We start from the raw sequence: 13204 nt of genomic DNA, 5'->3' as shown, positions 1-13204 counted from the left end.
AATGATGTCAAAAGGGGGAAGTTTTGTTGTAAAGGTTGGTTGTGGAATTAGGGGCATTGAACTAAGGGGGAACATACAAAGGGGGAACTGATTAAGGGGGAATACCAGTTTTATTGAATGAATGTTTGTTCACTCACGTGAGGAGTTATGCAGGTTGTTTGTCATCATCAAAAAGGGGGAAATTGATAAATGCTTATGATCCTAGATGTTTTGATGATCTCCTCACAAATGCAGGGACCTGGTCCTCTGCAGAGTATGAATACTCGTCCAGTGGTCGAAGTGTTGTATAGCTGGAAAACTGTCTGCGTCAGAAAGTTGGTGAAGCTACAGAGTACTCCACCAATCAGAAGCGACGAGGTTGCTTGTTCATTGGATAATAACTTTTCATATCTAAATATATTCAAGGAAAAACAACAAACTAATTCATTCATTCAAAAGAAGAGAGCCAACACGTATTCTCAAGAACTTACTAAGAGAAGTTTGAAAGGGACCTGGTCCCTGCAAGACTGCGATGTGAAAGGACGACAAGACAATTGTCAGAAAAGCTGCCACTTATGATGTGGTAGGTGCACAACTTTTCTAAACAGCAGGCTCTCAGCCAATGGGCGGTTCCAAGTAGTTTGTGTTCATTTTAATATAGTCTCTTCCAACAAAACATAAACTCAAGATTTTGGCAAATAAAAACTCACAAGCTTAAAAAGGAAAAATCCATCTTCAAGGTAGAACAATACTCACACTCAACAAAAGGATCTGATAAAGTGTTGAAGCATCTCTGTTGAGTTTGAGTTTTGTGTCTATCATTTTATAGGTTTTTGCATCTTGAAAATTCTCAAGTATACAAGCAAAGCCTATCTTGGTGAAGTATTCTCAGGCAAGCACAACAACGACCTGATCGAGCTGCAAACTTCAGAGTGTGTCTTACACTACAAAAAAAACCTGAATTGCCAACAAAACTATCCGTTGCTAAATTGATTAAATTGGTTGGCAAATGATTTTTCCAACCGAATGCCAACTAATGTTAATCTGTTGCTAAAAAGCTTGTCACTAAATTTTACCAACCCATTTCAGTTAGTTGGTAAAATTACCAACTAAAGATCAGTTGGTAAACACATAAAAGAATTGTTGGTAATTGTTGAAATGTGCCCTTGAAATTTTCGTTGGTAAATTCACCAACCAATTTTCGGTTGGCATATTGTTGGGAAGTTTACTAACGAAGAGAAAAGAGTTAGTAAATTTGGTTCTTCACTATTCAATTATGTTAGTGATATGTTGGCAAATATACTAAAATAAAATAAAATGTTGTTAGTGTTTGGTTAGCAATTATATGACAGATAACAACTTGGTTGGTAAGCTCGATAGTAAATTCACCAAAATAAATTGGTAATCAGTTTGTAATTTCGGTTAAGAAAAAAGTGTGTTGATATTTCGTGGGTAAATTACCAACGAATTTTAAATCTATAACTAAGAATGACTATCTACTCATGTAACTTACGTTACTAATTGGTTAGTATTTTAGAAACACAAAAAGCTCATTAGTAATTCGTTAGGAAGCTTACTAACTTATTGTGATTTTGTTGGTAATATATATTATTTATGGTCAATATTCGGTTAGTGAATCGGTAATGTATATTGCCATATTACTAACTAAATGGTAATTCGATAGTAAAGTTTCACTTTATATATTTATATTAATCAATAGCTTTTATGAATCTTAAAAAGTCTGAAAACATAATAAAATCCAGTGATCCTTTGATAAATTATAACTTGACTAAAACAATGCAAAAGCTAAGATGAAGAGTTCAAAACAAATCCAAATACAGAAACAAACAATGAAAGATATGCCTACAATAGTTTGGAAATTTTAAATGACTCATATCATCATTTGATGATGGGTCATGTCTAAGCTAATGTGGTGTACCAGTTGGAGGTGTACCAGCGGGCAGTGTACCAGGGGGTGGTTTAGGCAGCCCAGCTATGAGGATGGGCAAACGTTCTTGGAGAATCTTATCAACTTGCTCTTGCATTTCTAGCTGCATTTCGTTTTTCATTTCTTCATACAACTCTTCTCTCATCTTTTCTCTCATCTCATGTTTCATCTCCTCCTTCATTTCTTGAACTTATTCCTTCACTCGAGCATCAAAACTACAATCTTGAGGTTGGGAAGTTGAAGCAGATGATGAACCAACGTTCTCATAGAAAACAACTTGAGAACCAAGACCATATATACATGTCTTCTTAACCCCACCCACTTCATCCATGTAAATCTTTGAAAAATCTACTGTCGGAGACTCGCCAGATTCATCTACAAGCTGAGATGCAGATGTTATCTTAGCCATTACAGCATCCTGAAAAATAAATAAATGATAATATGTTAAGAAAAAATGTCTAGCGATTATAAATATACAAGACAAATGATATTAGTCGACCATCTTTGTCATTGACAATACCACCACACTTATCATTTCTACAGCTGCAATTAATATTTATTTTGACATATGCACCTGTAGTTCATATTCAGTGTACAAAAATAGTCTTTTAGGGACTAAGTTTTTTTTTTCCAGAATTGAAAAGATAGCATTTCATATTAGTTAGTAAAGCTATGATAGTTCAAAATCATACAACTAAACATGCTAAGAACTTTTGAAAGGAAGGATATAGAGGATCACCAAACAAAAGTACAAACCTACCAAAACTAAGTTATTCTATGCAAATCTATGCTTTTTAGATGCAATGTAATTCACATTGCCTAAACACGAGGAAGCCTAACATATAGGCTTCAAAAGAACCATAAACTTAGTAAACCTCTAATGTGTTGTCTTTTAATAAGATTACAGAATTGGTCTTAAAGTTGAAAAGTAAACCTCATCATTCACTTTTTAATTGGTTTTGTGGCTGTGAGAAAAATTCTTTGGCATTCTTTGCCACATCTGCCTCCAGTATTGCTTCTAATACAATGTCAGAACCTTTTGCTCCAGCTATACGTTTTGGCAACAATCCTGCACTTTCAGCAGAGACAGGAAGTACAACAATACTGCCAGATTCATCAGTCAAGAAGGGGACCTACACTTACTCTAGAAGAGAAAACTACTCTAACAAGAACCAAGCTTACAACTCGTGAAGTCATACAAACTGAAAATGTTACATTTTAGAAGAGTCTTATGGGTTCTGCAGCTCCTACGCTACCAGCAGTAGACATATCGATTATGAGAAGGGGACCTACTCTATCAAGAAGCAAGCTTACAACTCTTGAGGTTATACAAACTGAAAATGTTACATTTTAGAAGAGTCTTATGGGTTCTGCAGCCTCTACGCTACCAGCAGTAGACATCGATTATGAGAAGGGGACCTACACTTACTCTAGAACAGCAAACTACTCTATCAAGAACCAACCTTACAACTCTTGAGGTCATACAAACCGAAAATGTTACATTTTAGAAGAGTCTTATGGGTTCTGCAGCTCCTACGCTACCAGAAGTAGACATATCGACTATGAGAAGGGGACCTACAGTTACTCTAGAATAGCAAACTATTCTATGTACTGAAGTCACCAACCAAGAGATTATAGATAGTCTCGGTTGCACTGATAAAGCAGGGCCAGTGATGCACAATGATGTTTTGTTAGCTGTTAAAGATTTCCTCCACACTAGAAAATTATATAGAGACATCAACTGCAGTAATATGACATTAAACTCCCTTATTATAATCTTCAAATATTATAACCATGTGTTTAATATTTGGGATAAACATGATGAATGACGACTAAGTAAATTCTCAACAGAAATTAAGAAAGATAATCAACAATGTTTGGTGTTACTTACATATGTGCTCTTAGACTTCAGATCCACAAACTCATCGTTTCTTTTGGTTGTGTCTTCTTCAAAAGTTCGTGTGGATGAGGTGGCCGTCCTAGAACAGTCGCCTAAAATAGAAATCACATCCATCAAAGTTATTGCTAGAAGAATAACGTTGAAAAAACTGTAACTTGACAAAATGAAAATAATTGTACCAGTTTTCTTGCATGCTCTCGGTGAGTCCGGGAGCCTCCAGTATGGCGCGAGGGACCAGATCCTTCACCACATTTCTCACTTAGTTGATTTTTGGAACATTGTGCAGATTTAGCCTTAAAATTGTCAGTATCATAGTGAGGCTTCCAGCTCTCCCAAACAGATTTTGGGATATTTTTTCGTTTCTCCTCAGAGGATCTTGCTTCACATAGCATACCCTTGTATTGTATTGAACATTTTTTTATAAAATGATCCTTTATGGAACCTTCAGTTGTCATATTCCAATGGAATCGCTTCTGTTTAAAAAGGGAAAGAAAAATATCACATGAATTGATATAATAGAAATTTTAAATGAATAAAATACATAAATAAAATGATAGTAAAATGGAATTTATGGGTATAATTAGTACATGAATATTATAGTAGAAGGAGACACAATTACGTATCAAAAGATGTACCAAAACAAGTATAATGGGTGTTGAAACAAGTCTGGTAAGAGAGAAAGTATATTGAAGAAGCTCGAATGAACATGGCTAAACTTGGAAGTAAGGCCAAATGCTCTGTTAGAAAATTATATGTGACGATTAGAGGAAATTATCAAAAAGTCTCATGGAGGAGGTTAGCTGCAGTAACAGTGGTCCACCTAAATGGACATTCATTATGTACTTGGATATACTGGGACGATTATACACCAGAGATTGGTTTCTTGGATAGGGCATTGTTGATTATATGAGTTGTCCAATGTGCGGAGATACAAACGATACTATAGAGCACTTGCTTTATCAATGTACTTCCTCCCAGAACGTATGGACTAAGTTGTTATAGTGGCAGGGCATAACAAGAGCTCCTACGGGACGGAAGGATGAAGTAGACTGGGCAAGTAATTTAATGAAAGGAAAGAGTCACAAAGCAGATATATAGAGAGTTGTCTTGGCTGGTAGTGTATACCATATTTGGATGGAAAGGAATCAACATATTTTCAAAGGCACACCAAGACAACCTGAAGTTATAGTTAGGCAAGCAATCCAAGAGGTGTTTCATAACAGTAATAACAATAGGAAATTTTGCTTCATTATTAGAAACTATGAACTTGTATCCCTAAATATTCTTTTTTTTTCTAGATGTAGCAGATGAGACAACCTAAGTTTATCTTTTAGCTAGTTGTAGTGGTTCTGTTTCATCAGCTATGTTTTTCTTTTGTTCTTGTTTGATCTGTAGAGTTCTACTTTCGTAATAAATCAATAGTTACTAAGAAAAACAGATAGTATAGTTTACCTTAAACTCCTCCCAGTAGAAGTCCTTAATCTCTGGTGTAACTGACTTCCAATCATATCCTTCGGGATCCAATTTTTCCTTAAAGATTTTTGTGATCTCCCGAGATACATCGTTACTTGGCTCCAAACTTGTATAAATATAACAAAAGCACACAGAGAATTGAAAAGAAGAAATTTGCAGTATAACAGAAAATGGAATATAGAATAATGTTATTTGTTTTAACTTTGAACTGGAAATCTCTATTTTTTACAGCAGGTATGCAAGTTGTATATATATAAACTAAATAACAACTTTTTCTCCTAAAATAACTCCAACAAAGTCCTATTCAAATAAATAGTAATATGATATCATTCCTAAATAACGGGAACGGAAATATTTGACTCAATTAACTTAAAAACAATCACAAGTTAAAACAATATAAGAGAACATAAGAAGATGCACTATTTTTTAACAAATGACATTATAATTATAAAATATGTGAATAGTTAAAAAGGGTGCAATTTATAATCAAGGCAGCAAGACAAATGTTTCCACTGAAGCTTCATTTTTTTAGTACCTTCGTATAATCAAAACTTCATAAAACATGTAACTCAAAATATGAAGGCAATGAAAAGTATTATGTTCTTCTACATCTTCTATAGTTTTAAACATGTAACAAATGACATTATAATTATACTGTGATTGAAATAGTTGAAAGGAAATTGACCTCCTAGAAAATGTAATATCTCTCTTTTAGTACTTACTGTTTGCACTTTCAAACAGTAAGTACTTTTATTAAATTCCATAATCACTTTGTTAAGTTTTGAATGATGTGACTTAATCTATAAAAAATATAAACTTATCTTTTAGTAGGGGGATCAAAAATAGTGTACCGAATAGTGAACCCAATTCACAACCATGTTAGAGAAATTTCCATATCAAGGGGATTCAAAAATACAAGTCTATATATTCACTATATGAATGCTATATATTAAATGAGAAAATAGAGCACATCAGAAGTTCTACAATTGACTGATTGAATCAAACAAAAAGGAGAAACTAAGCTTGATAAAGAATACTTACCACTTAGCGGAAAGGATTGTGATACTGAGAATCCAAGAGCGGCAGATGAATTGCGGGTGAGTGTAGTCGGAGACAATCTGTGAAATGGGATTAAAATGAAAAGGATTTAGAAAAAGTAATGCTGAACGTGGGCAGAAATTAGAGAAAAAAACTAAATAGTGGTGCAAGTCTTCGTATTTTAGGGAGGTGGGGAGTTTAGCAGGAAAAGTTTTTGCTTTTTTTTCTCTTCTTTTCAACCTTTTTTTTTCCTTTCAAATTTAATAAATTCTTCCAATTTTTATTTGAAGTATTTGTACAATTCTTTTAAGATACTTTTTTATTCACCACAAATAAAGTCAAAAACAAAATCCAATCTTTAAAGTGATGAAATTAAAATACAGAAATGTAATAATACGCAGGAATTCGAACAAGAACTGAAATCTACAACAAGCTAAATACCTCTCAGCAAGAACAAGCAACACATGCAATGATTAATTGAATAAAAAAGGGGTGAATGGGGATGAAGACATACCCAGAAACACGATGTGGGTCTTTCTGTAGATCTGAGATGCAGTCCATGAGTTGTAATACTCTTGAAAGATTCAAGACCCGATTTTCTCTATGAAATACTCCATATATGAAATCACTGCTGGGGATTAGAGCTTGAGATGAAAATTTAGGCGATTTGTAGCTGAATATGTTCCACTCTTGAGAGGAGATCTATCATTGATATGTAGTGGAACTTAGAAAACAGATGAGTAAGAAGATTATCCAGTTCGATCTAGCTAAGCATAGGGAATTCTTGATGAATTTTTTCTTGTTCATTCAGCTTAGTGAAGAACAAAGTGAGCTGATAGTTGTTCTTGTCTATTCCGCCTGCGATTTTGTTGTTGTATTAGGACATCAATTTTTATTTTCTTTTTTCTTTCTATATTACTTAATAAAATTCCCTCTATTAAGTTATAATATATGAAGTGGGTTATTTTTTTAAAAAAATATAAGGGTGAAAACTAAAATAAAAAATATGCCTACGTTTTTGTTGCTCTTTATGGACATCAATTTTTGTTTTCTCTTTTTCTTTCTATATTATTTATTAAAATTCCCTCTTCTAAGTTATAAATATATGTTAAGTGGGGTTTTTTTTTAAAAAAATATAAGGGTGAAAACTTAAATAAAAAATATTTCGTACTATTTTTTATTCTAATTTATTTGATATAGTTAATTTAATTGGACATGAATGAGTGAGATCCAACGTGGATACAATGTTGATAATGTTGAAAGATTTTTCATATAAAGAAATGTGTCATTTTTTTCGTATTGACTAAATAGAAAATTGTTTAGAGTGTAGTATGTAAACATGTTACACGACATATCTTTATTTTCACATGATATATATATATATATATATATATATATATAAACTACGTTAATTAACTTTCCAATAAAATATATTTATGTATTCATGAATTGTAGATATTTTGTGCCGACTAAATGAGTCATTTCTAATAGTTCGATAACATATTGGAGCTTTTCTCTAAATACAAATTAGGTCTAATAAAGATTTATAGCTAATGTTTTTAAAGTTCGTACATGATATTAAATTAATAGTAATAGTAATACACATATTTCAATAGACACGTTCATCACAATTGTAGACTTAAATCAAAAGAAAGAGGCCTCTACTACTTCTTCGTACAACCCGGACATACCATCCTATTAGACCAGAAATGACCTTCCCAAGCTAACCGCACTAACGAAATTCTAATTCGAGCACCTTTATGATTTTTTTTTAACAAAGTCAATATTTGGCTAAAATTTTGAAAGATAAAACGTCTAACGGCACAGACAGAAAACGAAAGCCTCAAAAGTCAAACCAACCATCCTATTAGACAAAAAATGACCTTCTCGAGGTAACCGCATTGACAAAATTTTCATTCGAGCATGTTTACCAAAACTGTTGACCGAAGTCAAATTTTGGCCAAAACATAAAAGATTTACGCCAAACGGCACAAACTGAAAATGAAAGCCTCAAAACCCGAACCAACAATCATATTAGACCAAAAATGAAATTTCAAAGCTAAGCCCATTGACGGATTTCTCATTTGAGCACCTTTAGCAAAATAATTGACCAAACTCAAATTTTGGCCAAAAGTTAAAAGTTAAAAGGCCTACCGGCACAAACTGAAAAACAAAAACCTAAAAAAAAACCAAACATCCTATTAGACAAAAAAATGAACTTCCGGACACAACTACACTGATGGAATTCTAATTTGACCACATTACCAAATATATTGACCGAAGTTAAATTTTTGCCAAAACTTAAAAGTTAAAACGTCTAACAACACAAACTGAAAAAAAATCCTCAAAACCCGAACCAACCACCCTACTAGACCAAAAATGACCTTTCGAAGCTAACCGCACTGACGAAATTCTCATCTGAGCATGTTTACAAAAACTGTTAAGCAAAGTCAAATTTTGGCCAAAAATTAAAAGTTAAAACGCCTAATGACACAAACTGAAAATGAAAACCTCGAAATCGGAACAAACCATCCTATTATACAAAAAATGACATTCCGGACACAACTACGCTGATGGAATTCTCAATTGACCACGTTTACCAAATATATTGACCAAATCTAAATTTTGGCTAAAACTTAAACGTTAAAACAAACACCTAACGGTACAAACTGAAAATAAAAGCCTCAAAACCCGAACCAACAATCCTATTAGAACAAAAATGAAATTTCAAAGCCAACCGCACTGACAGATTTCTCATTTGAGCACCTTTGCCAAAAAAATTGACCAAAGTCAAATTTTGGCCAAAAGTTAAAAGTTAAAACGCCTATCGGAACAAACTGAAAATGAAACCCTCAAAACCAAATGAACAATCCTATTAGAAAAAAAAATCTTCCAGATACAACTACACTGACAGAATTCTCATCTGACCAAGTTTACCAAATATATTGACCAAAGTTAAAGTTTTGCCAAAACTTAAAAGTTAAAACGCCTAACGGTACAAATTGAAAATGAAAGCCTCAAAACCCGAACCAACAATCATATTAGACCAAAAATGAAATTTCAAAGCTAAGCCCTCTGATGGATTTTTCATCTGAGCACGTTTGCAAAAAATGTTAAGCAAAGTCAAATTTTGGCCAAAAGTTAAAACGTCTAACGACACAAACTGAAAATAAAAGCCTCAAAACCCAAACCAACCATCCTACTAGACCAAAAATGACCTTATGTAGCTAACGATGCTGATGAAATTTTAATTTGAGCAAGTTTATCAAAAATGTTGACCAAATTTAAATTTTGGCCAAAACTTAAAAGTTAAAACGCCTAACAACACAAACTGAAAATAGAAGCGTCAAAACCCGAACCAACCATCCTACTAGACCAAAAATGACCTTCCAAAGCTAACCGCGCTGATGGAATTTTAATCTTAGCACATTTACCAAAAAAATTGACCAAATCTAAATTTTGGCCAAAATTTAAAAGTTAAAACGCCTAACAGCACAAACTGAAAATGGAAGCCTCAAAACCTGAACCAACCATCCTATTGGATAAAAAATGACCTTCCGAAGCTAACAACGCCGACGAAATTCTCATCTAACCACGTTTATAAAAAATGTCAAGCAAAATCAAATTTTTGGCCAAAAGTTAAAAGTTAAAATGACTAACGGCACTAACTGAAAATGAAAACCTCAAAACCCGAACAAACCATTCTATTAGATAAAAAATGACGTTCCATAAAGCTAATCACACTATGGAATTCTAATCCGATCACGTTTACCAAAAATATTGACCAAAGTCAAATTTTGGCTAAACCTTAAAAGATATTGAGCAAAGTCATTTTTGGTCATCGCGGCTAGCTCCGGAAAGTCATTTTTGGTCAAAATGACGACCTTACTTTTTCCATTGGGTTATCAATTGCTTTCTCATCATCACTGACACCTTTAAATACTCCATTTTCTCAGATTCATAATCAGATAAGGCATCGTCATTATTTTGTTCATCTCATGCGTCCATATTCTTAACCACTTTTTCATCTTCTTCATCGTTAGTGCACTGAAAAAAATTCACGTTCAGCTTCTTCAAGATATTTATCTAATATTTACTTTTGTTTCAATACTAGATGATGATTTACCAAACAATCTAACTTCTCAATTGGTAAATTTACCAACTATTCAAATATAAGTTAGTAATTTAATAATTTACTGATAAATTTTATCACAGTTGGTAATAGTTACTATCCAATTAAACATTCATGTGTAATATTACCAACTAAAAATTAATATGTTGGTAAATATTACCAAATGGATTAATGATCGGTTGGTATATTACCAACTATTTTAATTATGTTAGTAATTTACAAACTACAATCTTTATTCGTCGGCAAAATTTCCAACTAATTAGATATTTGTTGGCAAGTTTACCAACAAATCACATTTCGTTACTAATTTACCAACACATTTATATTTGGTTGGTAATTTAGCAACAAAATATTGCCGTTGGTAAATGGTTTGTTAGTAATTCATTGGTAATTTGTTAATAAATTATATAAACAAATTTGTTGTCATATTTACCAACCGATATATACTTCGTTGGTAATATTACTAACAAAAGAAGTGCGTTAGTGATATTTCAGTTGGTAATTCATTAATAAAAAGTTGCTAAATTTGGTGCCATTGTTTCCCGCCATATTTACCAACTAAAATATTTTGTTGGTAATATTTTGGTTGGTAATCTGTTAGAATTTCGTTGTTAAGTTTTCAAAAATAATTCGGTTAGAAATATGTTGGTAATTTGTTAGTAAAATACTAACCAACTAAAGTTGTTAGGAAAATATGTTGGCAATTTCAGGTTTTTTTGTAGTGTTAGGAGTTTTACTTCTGTGCTTATATTGTAAATATGTTCCTAATCTATAAAGGATTCAGATTCTTGTGTTCGTTGTAAAAGTCTAAGTCAGTTGAGGCTAACTGATTTAGTGGGCAGCATTGTTTGCTGCTTAGTCAAATTCTAAGTCATCTAGGAGCTAGTTGATTTAGTGGGCGGTGTGGTATCCGCTTAGCAAAGTCTAAGTTATCTAGGGGTGATAGCTTAGTGGGCAGTGTTGTATCTGCTCTAGCTCATCTAAGTAATAGGAAGTATTGCTTAGAGTTGGGATTAGTAGGCTAATCTCAGTTTGTAAACTTGCTTTTACTTTTGCTTGAGAAGATTAGTGAAAGCAGTTTTTGAAAAGTCCTGGCAAGCCAGGTCATGGTTTTACTCCCTTGAGCAAAGAGGTTTCCACGTAAAGTTGTTGTGCAATCTTTACTTTCAGCACGTTGTTTATTTTCTGTTATTGTAACTGTGCTGAGGACCTGGTCCCATCTAGACCAGTGGACGCATGCATTCCAACAATTATCTTATCTCGAACGTCTTCTAATCTTGACTTATATAGAGAAAATTAACGACCTTTCTTCATGAGCTCTCTTGCTTCTTGTTATCAATATCCAACCCTTTTTTTGAATTATGAAGACAATTTTCATAGTTATAGAATGAAAGAGTTGTGGTGTGGACAAACTCCTTTTGGCCAATTAGATTGGAGTTGACATGACAATATTTAATTGGTCAAAATATATCATCACTTGTATGTATTACTTGACATATTTTGATTTGACGTTTGATTTTGACTAGGCATGTTATGTCATTTTGATATGAGATATTATCCTATTGGCTCTTTTATTTGACTTGCATGACACGTCATTTGACGTCACACATTTGGACCCATAGAAAGATGACATCTTGAACTTATTAACACGAGTTCATTATTCGTGACCCAAATCAATGAAACTAGTCCAATAAAATTGAACTGAACATAAACAAGCAAATTCGATTAACCTACTTATTTAATTATTCGGACTAATATATCTTGAGTACTTGTTTTATTTAAACGTAACAACGCTTACAAAAAAGTGAAACTATGTGAGCTTATATATATATAAACACATACACATCAATAGCTTTTTGGAAATTACACAAACACAAACATATTCAGTCTCATTATGAATTGAAAGATTACGAGGTAATTTAAACAATTAAAATTCAGAAGAAAGTGTCTTATTTGACCTTAGAGCAATCAAAATCAGGCCTAATCTTGAAAAAGGCATTGACCTTACATATTCCAGTGAGTTTAGAAGCACGGCTGATTCGAGTTTCGGTAGCGTTTGAACGAACGTTCTTAAGGCATCTGCAAAAGCGCTGGCGGTCAGCTGTGGTATGTGCAGCTCTGTGGAGAGATTTAATCCCACTGCAACATTCTGATGGGACGCTTAATCCACCACCTAATACGTAGCCAAGACATGGTTCGAGGCTACTATACACCGTGCTGCACGTCACGACAGTTGCATCCTCAGCAGCTATAGATGCTGCTGTAGCCACCGCGATGCAAATGAGAAGCAAAGAAAATAGTTGCTTGTTTGGCATATTGTGAAGATGGCCAGCGATATATGTACGATTGATTTCCTTATCGATGTATACATTGTATATATATGAACCTAAGGTATGGATGGCAAACATGTGAAGAACAAAAGTCTATTCATTCTGTCCATTAATAGCTATTGCTCGATACAGGAGGATAATTGTCCTAAAAGTAACATGCATTCTCATGTTGCTAAAGTGCAAAGTAGTACTCTTTCCAGAGAGAGATAAATTACCTATCACATAGGTGCACGAAAATTCCTCACAATGACATCTTTCTTGGTTTTTCCAACTACTTTTGTATGTTTCCCTTATTTGGGAGAGACGGGTGTTTATAAAGGTGACCCTTGATGCCTCCGAACCTTGGACTATTCTTGTTATTGGGCAACTAAGTTTAAGACATGTGTTGGAAAGATAAACAATGT

At 33.4% G+C, this 13204-nt stretch overlaps 2 protein-coding genes across 2 annotated transcripts; both read right to left on the bottom strand.

Moving 5' to 3' along the window:
- Window positions 1–2117: 2117 nt before the first annotated feature.
- On the bottom strand, window positions 2118–6899 carry LOC125838638 (uncharacterized). The gene is made up of 5 exons (XM_049517684.1): window positions 6853–6899; window positions 5280–5406; window positions 4007–4300; window positions 2923–3060; window positions 2118–2345 (listed from the first exon to the last, which is right to left on the bottom strand). The coding sequence occupies exons 1-5, from the start codon at window positions 6897–6899 to the stop codon at window positions 2118–2120; spliced, it is 834 nt and encodes a 277-aa protein (XP_049373641.1).
- Window positions 6900–12419: 5520 nt separating this feature from the next.
- On the bottom strand, window positions 12420–12785 carry LOC125838595 (non-specific lipid-transfer protein 1-like). The gene has a single exon (XM_049517652.1). The coding sequence runs from the start codon at window positions 12783–12785 to the stop codon at window positions 12420–12422; it is 366 nt and encodes a 121-aa protein (XP_049373609.1).
- Window positions 12786–13204: the final 419 nt, after the last annotated feature.

Source organism: Solanum verrucosum, unplaced genomic scaffold (genome assembly GCF_900185275.1).
Source record: "Solanum verrucosum unplaced genomic scaffold, falcon-dt-bn FXZP01000182.1, whole genome shotgun sequence".
NCBI classification, from domain to species: Eukaryota; Viridiplantae; Streptophyta; class Magnoliopsida; order Solanales; family Solanaceae; genus Solanum; species Solanum verrucosum.
The sequence above is the reverse complement of the archived record's forward strand: the minus strand, read 5'-3'. Positions and strand labels throughout refer to the sequence as shown.

Bases quoted from the DNA above. Each gene is read 5' to 3' on its own strand.
- LOC125838638 (XM_049517684.1), bottom strand. From the start codon at position 6,899: ATGGACTGCATCTCAGATCTACAGAAAGACCCACATCGTGTTTCTGG. The intron at 5,407-6,852 runs GTATGTCTTCAT...TATTTATACAAG, and splicing joins GACCCACATCGTGTTTCTGG to TTTGGAGCCAAGTAACGATG. The intron at 2,346-2,922 runs GCAAAGAATGCC...TTTATTTTTCAG, and splicing joins CAATACTGGAGGCAGATGTG to GATGCTGTAATGGCTAAGAT.
- LOC125838595 (XM_049517652.1), bottom strand. From the start codon at position 12,785: ATGCCAAACAAGCAACTATTTTCTTTGCTTCTCATTTGCATCGCGGTG.